The sequence below is a fragment of the Grammomys surdaster genome, unplaced genomic scaffold (genome assembly GCF_004785775.1).
Source record: "Grammomys surdaster isolate TR1022 unplaced genomic scaffold, NIH_TR_1.0 125179, whole genome shotgun sequence".
In the NCBI taxonomy this organism is placed as follows: Eukaryota; Metazoa; Chordata; class Mammalia; order Rodentia; family Muridae; genus Grammomys; species Grammomys surdaster.
The window spans coordinates 543,544-553,351 of record NW_021620071.1 but is presented as its reverse complement, the minus strand read 5'-3'; the positions used below and the strand labels follow the sequence as shown (position 1 = coordinate 553,351).

Here is a 9,808-nt window from a genome sequence, read left to right as displayed (position 1 = left end):
GGCCTCTGCCCCGACCCTGTCCCGCCTGGGTAGAAGCCCTAGCTCAGCCTGCAGCTTGCAACTCCCACCAGGCTATTCCTTAGCACTGGTTGGCTTGCCTGCCCCCTGAGCCCGCCCCACCGCCCCGCCCCGTCCCGCCCCTTTGAGCTGCTACTTAGTCTGTCCGAAAGCAGAGCCTTCCAAGGTGGAATCTGGATCCGGCTGCCAGGAAGCGGCCAGCGCACGAGTGGCGCGAGGCTTGGCTTCCACGTGCGAGCCTGCTCCACCACCCCGCCCTCTCCGAGCGTCTGAGCCTGGGGACTCCGTCTCCATGAACGATACCTACGCCCTGCCTTGGCATTAGCTGTGGCCAGGACGTCCGCGTTCAGCTGCCTGCCTCTGGATCTCGCTCCAGGTCTCTCCTTTTGTTCTCTCCTGGGGTGGGTAGGAGTGGGGCCGAGTCAGCTCTTACGGGACTCGCCGAGGCCCATCACCTAGGTGACCCTCTTGCTCTCTGGGTCTTCCCGGCCATAGAGGAGCGCCGGACCTTGAACCCAACTTCTCCACACACATCCAAAATTGAACTTGGGGAGTGATGAAGATCGGAGCAAATGAGAAAGTCAGAAAAGGGGTGTGGAGGGAACTGGTTTTAGTCCTCGTAGCACCTCAGAAAATGCCTTCACTCACGAGGCAGCTAGACACCCAGCTATCTTCTGGGGTATGTCTCATGAAAACCTCATGTAAGCGGGGCAGGGAACAGCGCCCAAGTGGCGGCAGCCTCGGGTCTTTTTCCAGGGGCGCCTTCCTTGGTGTTCTCACTGTGGGTGGAGCGGGAGGAGAGAAGCAGGCGGTAGAGGAATGTCCCTGCGGGGACACTGAGCGCCTGCCCTCAGGACAGGAGTTGACTTCCCGCCTCAGTAGCCTGGTCCACGCTGTGGGAGTAGAGACAAACTTGTTCTCACTCCGCGCCTTGCCTCTCTCCACAGCACCCGCTGCCCGACGTGCGGGACGCTGCGCGACCATGGAGAGTCTGAGTCGGTCCTGCCTGTGGCTGCGTCAGGAGCTGTCGTCCCCGCGCCCACAGCTTCTGCTACTGGACTGCCGCAGCCGGGAGCTGTATGAGTCCGCACGCATCCGCGGGGCGCTGAGCGTAGCCCTGCCCTCGCTGATGCTGCGCCGCCTGCGGAGTGGGAGCATGTCTGTGCGGTCGCTCTTGCCTGGGCCACCGCTGCAGCCTCCCCCACCGGCCCCTGTACTCCTGTACGACCAGGGTAGTGGCCCGTGCCGGCGCGAAGCAGCAGAGGCTGAAGCGAAGGCCGAAGCGGAGGCTGAAGCAGAGGCTGAAGCGAAGGCCGAAGTGGAGGCTAAAGCGGAGGCCGAAGCGGAGGCTAAAGCGGAGGCCGAAGCGGAGGCCCAAGAGTGGGATGCTGACTCGGTGCTGGGTATCCTGCTCCAGAAGCTGCGGGAAGAAGGCTATCCAGCATACTACCTACACGGTAAGTGAGGATCAGTAGTCTGAGAGAGAGCATTTTGGAGAGGCCTCAGGTAAGGAGAAAAGGTCCTTCTTTCCAAGGGTATTTCATAATTACTTTATCCTTCAGCAAACTCAGTCTTATTTTGTCTAAAATATAGGGTAAGAGCCTCCCTCCTGGTAACCTGCCCAACAGCTTTTGGGGAGACAAGTCCTTCATCCCTCCAAGCCCATTTATAAGTCTGGATAATGGGGAGAATTCACCTGAAACAACCTGGTTCACAGGATACTGCCCAGGGACTAAGGGCTGCATTGGGCACTTATCCAGTTTAAATGAATCTGCTGCCTTGTATGTTCCCTTTGGCAATATCTGCAACCCCCACCCAGGGGAGCTGTGTAGGGTCAGTTCCCTAGCTCTAGCTAGGGATACTTGGCTGCCCAGAAGGCTATTAGTAAGACCTCGCCCTTCTTTCCTGACAGGTGGCTTCAGCAAATTCCAGGCCGAGTGTCCTCACCTGTGTGAAACTAGCTTCAACGGTCGTGCTGGCTCAGGCCTGGGCTCAATGTCTAGCCCAGTGCCTGTGGTGGGGCTAGGTGGCCTGTGCTTGAGCTCTGATTTCTCTGATGTAGAATCTGAGGCTGACCGTGACACCTTAAGCTGTGGCCTAGATTCTGAAAGCACTACAACATCACCTCCAGCTGGGCTGGTACCACCCTTCCCAGTCCAGATCCTGCCCAATCTCTACTTAGGTAGTGCTCGAGATTCAGCCAATTTGGAGAGCCTGGCCAAGCTTGGCATCCGATATATCCTCAATGTCACCCCCAACCTTCCTAACCTCTTTGAGAAGAATGGTGACTTCCACTACAAGCAGATCCCCATCTCTGACCATTGGAGCCAGAATCTGTCCCAGTTCTTTCCGGAGGCCATTGCATTCATTGGTGAGTCTTCCCTACTTCATCTCCCGGCCCCTCCTCCTCCACTCTCTCCACCTACCAGACTGATTCCTGGCCTCTCCTCCTCCTTACTCTTTCTATTCCCAGAGCCCACGTGACACTTGGGGAGGTGGGGGTAGAGCTCAGGTCAGCTGCCAGTGAGATCTCCTAGATATGCTCTAGGCAGGGTAGGGAGACAGTGATGATGACCCCAGAAATTCATTTAGCTTTGGCCTCACTCATGCTGACCCTTAGGGGGTGTTTCTGTTCTGTTCTGCCTAGATGAGGCCTTGTCGCAGAACTGTGGGGTGCTCGTCCACTGTCTGGCAGGAGTCAGCCGCTCTGTCACTGTCACCGTGGCCTACCTCATGCAGAAGCTTCACCTCTCACTCAACGATGCCTACGACTTGGTCAAGCGGAAGAAGTCTAACATCTCTCCTAACTTCAACTTTATGGGGCAGCTGCTAGACTTTGAACGCAGCCTGCGCCTGGGGGGGGAGCGCTCTGAGGGACGGGGCAGTGGGGGACCAGAGTCCACTGTCTCAGACCCACCTTCCTTCTTTACTACCCCTACCAGCGATGGGGTCTTTGAGCTGGACCCCACATAAAGCCGTCTGGAGCTTCTGGGCTGGTCCCTACTTATGACCCCTAGTATTAGCAGGGATGGGATCCAGCCATAAGCAGAGAGAGGGAAAAGGGGAAGGGGGGAGGGAAAGCTCAATACCTCATGCAGGGATAGTGGAGCAAGGCAGGAACAGAGCAGAAACCTGCCCTACCCACTCTAGGCCAGCCCCAGATTCTATTACATGTGCCTATGGGTGGGCCCATGGCTATGGGCCTGACCCTCACTGCTCTAGGGCAGGACCATGCTCCAGAACCTGCTACTTCTGTGACTGTTACTTTATTTTTTCAGGGTGGGAATGGGGCTTCCTATCCAAGAGACCATTCCAGATTGCTGCCTGGGCCCTTGCCCTTCTTGCTGTTTCATCTTCAGGAAGAGCATATCATACTTTGCCACAGGAACCTGCTCTTGGTTCCAAACCTGTCCCCAAATGTCCACCTGTGGGAACAGACCTGACCACTTTGACTCGTGTAGACTCCTTTCTGCTTCTCTGACTAGGGCTTAGACATCTTGGAGCTGTGGGGTGTGGACCCAGAGACACAATGGCTGCTCTCCACATCCACAGGGACAGCCTGTCTGGGTGGCTTTTTGCTGGGTGGTGTCACATGGGAGGGCAAGGGCCAGGGAGCCAATGGGCGAGATCCCAGCCACACATCTGGTCCCCTGACTGTTTCTTTCCTCCTCCCCCAGATGTCTTGACAGGATCACTGAGACTCTTTGTGACTGAGGGTGGTCAAACTGCCACCAGAGGAGATGGGGTCTCAGAGCGAGAGCTGAGAGAGAGAGAGGGAAAGATGAAGGCCTCAATTTTGCTGCTGTGTGCCTCACACAGCCACTGTTGGTTTGGGGGGCAGGGAAGGGGCCAAGCTGTAGACACACATGGTCATTCATTGCAGTCCACACCTCGTTGTAGACTGTGTGTGTGTGTGTGTTCACACATGCACACTAGCCTACTCACATGCTCAGCCTGGAGCTGGCAGTACCTGTGGCAGCAGGACCATCTTTGAACCTAGAAAAGGTTGTGCTTCTTTGTTTTTGTGATCCACATCATAATCACATTCTTTCATTGTTCCTCCAGAATAAACAGTTTATTTAAGGTACTGAACAGAGAGGTTGTTGCTTCTTGGGCTCCTTGGGGAAGGGAGGGAAAGGAAAGGGAAGCCTGTCCTTCGTTGATCCATTCATTGTTCCCCATCTATGTACACTGCCTATTGGCTACCAGGTCTCTCACAATCCATTTGAACTCCTATTCTAGCACACACTTCAGGGAGCAGGGTACAACCATGAGCCAGACATGAAGAAGCTGCATGTTTGCAGCTGCATTTCCAGAGGGGAATGTGATACAATGTGTGGCCAGTACTACAATCAGTAGGGAATCAAATACCCCAAATCAGTCATGAAGGTGCAAGTGACCCCCAAGCTGTGAGTCAAAGTTGGTGGCCTGTATATTTTGTTGAGGGTGCCTAGGACTTCAGGGAAAGGACATGGGCTATGTGTATCCTACAATGTGGAAACAAGGCTGCAAAAGCCTGGGCAAGAGTATGGGGAGCCTTAAGGCAGAGTGTTCACTGGCCCATCAGAAATGTTAGGTAGAGCCTACATCCCTGGCTCATCTAAGTTTCAGCTAGGGTTCCACTCAATATTGCCAGTGTCTTCTCCAAGCTACAACTTAGAAAGCCTGGCAAGCTGTGTTTTCAAAGCTTAGAGATAAAGCAGAAGGGAAGCAGCAGAGAGTGGACAGGAAGCATGTATAGAAGAGAATGTAATGGAGACTTGGTTGTTTTAGTCAGGTTTCCAGTTAGCACAAGGAATACATGAGGTAATATGCTTGTAGAGAGAGAAGATTGCTTTTTGGCTCTCATTTCAGTGCCTGGTTGGCCCCTTCATTCTGAGCCTGTGACAAGGCAACACCAAATGATGGGACTGTGTAATGAAACACAATTGGATGCTTCATTACCAAGAGGGAAAAGAGAGGAAGAAAAAGGGACTGGAGTCTCCAAAGACCCTTCAAGAGTACATCTCAAACAAACTAAAGACATCTCCTCTCCCACTGGGCTCCACGTCCCAGTATACCACCTGAGGGACTAAGCCCTTAAATATAGATTTTTGAGAAACATTCAAGATCCCAACTGCAGCAATGGACTTTGAAACCTTAGGAACAACAAGATGTTCAGATAGTACTCCTTATCTAAAAGCTCTGAAATGTGGCTGAAATTTAAAATCCTGTGGCCAAATGGCTGAGCTGATAAGAAAATAAAAGAAAGGCTCTGAGACAAAAGGGGGGAGCCACCAGTGAGGCCAGCCAGCTCAAAACTGCCTGGGGGCACAGCCTGGGACCAGGAGCCTCTACAGGAATGTAGCTTCCCATACCTGTTAGTATATAAAACTATGAGGTTTTTCTTATCCCTCCCCCCTCTCTCTGGCATGGTGAAATGTAACCCCATCTGACTTCACATTTACTTAATTCACTGTGAGGCTGAAGATACCTTCGAATTTGTAATCCTCTTGCCTCCACCTCTCAAGTGCCAGAATGACAGTCGAGTGCTACCACCAGTCAAAGTGCTGCTGTAAGTCACTAAGTTTATGGTAATTTGTGACAGCAGCAAACATATAATAGACGACCTTGAAAAATACCCCTACAGAAACAAATGAGTATGCATACTTATCTTGAACTTAGATTTGGGTCAAAGTTGAATGAAAAGAAAAATAGCACCCCCTTATTACCAGGAGAAAGGAATCACTATAAGTCTCCTGTACTGTAGTAGTGAAGTGGCAGGGAGAGGCCATGTTCTATAATGTTCCCTTGTGCTTCTCAGATTCTGTCTCCAGAAAGGTGAGGCAGGATGATCACAGACGATTCCCTTCCCCCATCCACCCACTCTTGCCACAAAGGCTTCAATAAAGCCCAGCAGGACAGACCTTGCCTTAGCAGTGTTTTGTTTTATTTTGTTTTTTGAGACATTCTATTCTTAAGAATAGAATGCCTAGGTTCTCTTCCCTAGCCAGAAGCACGAGCTTGCTCTTTATGGGAGCCCTACTGGGCTTATAAAGAAAAAGTTCCCAAGAGCACACAAAACTGAAACTTTTAATTGTCTGACCTTTCTACTCTGGGCCTCCGCAATTCGGCAATTTCTGTGAAGCACATCTTCAATCGTCCTGGGTGGAATATGAGTTCCTTGGGTTCCTGTGTGTGCCTGCCTCACTCCAACCTGATAAAGATGGTTGATGGATTTGGAAGAGTACTTCATTTTCAGCTGCTTTGCCTTTGTATGGCATGGTGTTAACTTCCCAACTCCTTCTGCAATGGACTACACACTAGTTTTCTAGGTCAACTTCTAGAAAGAATACAGAGTACACTAATTCCAGACTAGAAGAAAACACGAATGATGAAGGAAAAACCTCTATTAATGCAGAAATCAAGAGAGAAATATAGAAACATTGGAATAAGTAGAAAGTGTAACATGACCCATAGGACAGCTTTAAGGATCCAAAGTGTGTAATTGGAGATATAAAGAATAAGAAAAACAAGCTGCTGGTGACTCTTCCTAGGGGAGATGGAAATAAACATGTATTCATCCCCTGGCAATATATCAAATAAACAATTTACCCAACTCTAGCTTAGTGAACCAATGAGTTTATGGGGGCGGGGGGTAACTTAAAGGGACATTGGTAAGAGGTTACTTACAAGAGCTCCCTGAACAACTTTTAGGCTGCTTGGCGCACTGGAGAGTCTCTATTCAGACTCTGTTTGCTGGTGAGGCTAGAGAGATGTCAGTTGCTAACTCTTCCAGAGGACCTGGGTTAAGTTCCCAGCACCCACATAAGACAGCTCACAACCACCTATAACTTCAGTTCCTAGGAACCCAACACTCCTCTGGCCTCTATGGGGCATTTTTATGCACATGATGCACAAATATACACTCAGGTCCACACATGTGCACATAAAATAAAAATAACAATAAATAAATTTTTGGCTGGGTGGTGGTGGTACATGCTCTTAATCCCAGCACATGAAAGGCAGAGAGACAGATGGATCTCTGAGTTGGAGGCTAGCCTGGTCTACAGAGGGAATTCTAGGATATCCAGGGCTACACAGAGAAACCCTGTCTCAAACAAAACAGAACAAAACAAAAAACAAAAGTCTTGAGGGGGGTGGAGAAATTGATCATTGCTTATATAATCTTGGGGAGGAGCCTTGTGAACCTTATTTCAAGAGCTTCCTGAGCCTTCTAAATTTTGTGAATTTCCTGAGCCTTCTAAAGTTATCTTAGTCCTCTTGGAAGGAGTGTTTCTATTGGGAGGAAATAGCTACATTACATGAGCAGAATAAATATTTGAAAAAAAACAAATCAAAAGTTTTATGAAAAAATAATCAGATGGAAGAAATTCAATAAACTCGACTAAGAAAAACTGGGTATCAATGTTTCACTATAAAGACATACCTCGCAGGGGTTAATAATGAGGGAAAGAGGTGAATTTAGGTCACAGTTTTAAATTTTTAAAGTAGAAAGAACATAAACAAGACTTTGAGGCAAGGGCCACCATTGAGTTGAGTTGCATCAGCTCAGAGCAGAGATAGCAATAGCACAAGTGACTATCGTATATCAAGACACGGACAAAGAGACTATGGGGGCTAGCCTTTCTCAATTTATAACAGCCCATCCTAGCCCAAGGGGTCACAAGAACTACTTCCCAGAAGCACACCCCAAATAATCTAAGGACCTCTAGCAGGCACCATGTCTTAAAGGCTCCACCACCTTCTAGTCTTACCACCCTGGAGTCCAAGTCTTTCATCACATCAACCTTTGAGGGTGACACAATTAAATTATATCCCAATCATAGCAAATACAAAGAGAGCCACTCATAGATACTTCACAATCACCCTTTAAAGACAAAGATACACAAATTGAAAAAGTAGCAAGAGAAAAGGGACCCAAAAAGACAATTTAACGCCTGTCTTTTGGTCAGAAACAATGTATGTCAGAAGGCAATAGAGTGATATATTCAGAGTACAGAAAGGCAAACAATATTATCAACTAAAAAGTCCACACCTGGCTTTAAAAAGTAAAGGCTTGAGGCTGCAGATGTAGCTTAGTTGATAGAGTGCTTGTCCGGCAAGCACAAAGCTCTGAGCTTCACTCCCAACCCTGCAAAAAACCATTCTCTAAAATGTATTTTACATTTTACCAAAGATTTTATTTCATTCTTATTTATGTATATGTGTGGAAACTTATATTTGAATGCCCATGGGACCAGCAGAGGATGTTGGATTCCCTGGAGTCAGTTGTGATCTCAGCACTCCAAGTTATTTTACTATATCAGGTCTCCCTTCCTGTCTTCTTGGGCTCAAATCAATGTTCCAACTAGTTAGCTCAGGGGGTGACAAGGACACTGTTCATGACTTGCTGCCAATCAGCTTCTCATTGTGTCCTCACCTGGTATCTCTTCAGTATGTGCCTGTGGAGAAAGACAGCAAGTGAGCTCTCTGGTGTTTGTTATAAGGACACTAATATTATCAGCCATCATGATGGCTTCATTAATTTCTTCCTTAGAGGCCCAGTTTCCAAGTATTAGAATTCTAGTGAAAATTGGGATTTTGACACATGAATTGAGAATGAACCCATTCAGTCCATCACAATCTACAGATCATCAGAAGAAATTGGCAAACTGATGTTAAGAATAAATATGGGAATTCAAGAAACATAGAATAGACAGAACAATTTTGAAAAGAACAAAATTGGAGGACTCGTGCATCCTGATTTCAAAACTTATTACATAGCTACAATAATCAAGACACTATTATACTGGCATATGGATAAATGAAATAGAATTGAGAGTCAAGAAAAAGAGACCTAGCAGGGCATGATGAATGATGCCCTTAATTTCAGAACTCAGGAGGTAGAGGTAGGCAGATCTCTGTGCATTCGAGGCCAATGTGGTCTTCATGGTGAGTTTCAGGACTGCCAGAGCTAAGACCCTATCTCAACTAATTAATTAATTTAAAAGAATTATGCCAGGACAACTAGACAACTCATGTAAAAGAAGAAAGTTGGGAAGATGATTCTGTGGGTAAGGGTGCTTGCTCTGGATGTACAAAAACCTGAGTTCAACTCCTCAGCACTCATATTAAATACTTCGAATGGCTTCATGCGCCTGTGACTCCATTGGTGGATGAGCAAAGACATGTAGATTCTCAGTATTTAATGGCCAGCCAACCTAGTCAAAATGGTGAGCTTTTGGTTCAAAAAGAAATCCATTCCCAAGGTTATAAGATAGACAACGATAGAGGAAAAATATACAAAATACTGTTCTCACCACCTGTACATTCACATACAAGCAACACACACACACTGTTCTGTAGCAATTCATCTTATATAGGCAGTAAGAGGACTGCTTAGGAGAAATTCTCTGAACTGTTGAGCTACTGGAAACATGCAGAGATGTCCAGAGTTCTCACTTTCATCAGTTGTCACTCATGTTGGGGTGGCTTTTGGTGATGCAGTTGTCTATGAGTTCTCCATGTTCCTGTAAATGACCTTTCACCCATACTCTTATAAGTAACCTCAATAAACTCATTAGTTCACTAAGTTGAACTTTTGCTTTGGTCTATCAGCAGTTCCTTGTCTTGGGTGAGTAGACATTTGTTCATGTGTCCCAAGGAAAAAGTATCACCCAACATATGCACACGTGTACATGCATGTGCACACATGCACATACATACAAGAAATTGGACCATAACATATGCACACGTGTACATGCATGTGCACACATGCACATACATACAAGAAATTGGACCATAACAT

General features: G+C 47.7%; 1 protein-coding gene across 2 annotated transcripts; it reads left to right on the top strand.

Moving 5' to 3' along the window:
• Positions 1-211: 211 nt before the first annotated feature.
• Dusp9 (dual specificity phosphatase 9) lies at positions 212-4,105 on the top strand. Of its 2 annotated transcripts, none has more exons than XM_028785342.1 (4): positions 212-394; positions 966-1,475; positions 1,931-2,389; positions 2,666-4,105. In XM_028785342.1, the coding sequence occupies exons 2-4, from the start codon at positions 1,001-1,003 to the stop codon at positions 2,989-2,991; spliced, it is 1,260 nt and encodes a 419-aa protein (XP_028641175.1). In that variant the 5' UTR covers positions 212-394; positions 966-1,000; the 3' UTR covers positions 2,992-4,105. The 2 variants fall into 2 exon arrangements, with proteins under 2 accessions (XP_028641175.1, XP_028641177.1); XM_028785344.1 differs by lacking the exon at positions 212-394 and having other exon boundaries at positions 1,001-1,282; positions 1,379-1,475; positions 2,666-2,991.
• Positions 4,106-9,808: the final 5,703 nt, after the last annotated feature.

Bases quoted from the DNA above. Each gene is read 5' to 3' on its own strand.
- Dusp9 (XM_028785342.1), top strand. From the start codon at position 1,001: ATGGAGAGTCTGAGTCGGTCCTGCCTGTGGCTGCGTCAGGAGCTGTCG. The intron at 1,476-1,930 runs GTAAGTGAGGAT...CTTTCCTGACAG, and splicing joins TCCAGCATACTACCTACACG to GTGGCTTCAGCAAATTCCAG. The intron at 2,390-2,665 runs GTGAGTCTTCCC...TGTTCTGCCTAG, and splicing joins GGAGGCCATTGCATTCATTG to ATGAGGCCTTGTCGCAGAAC.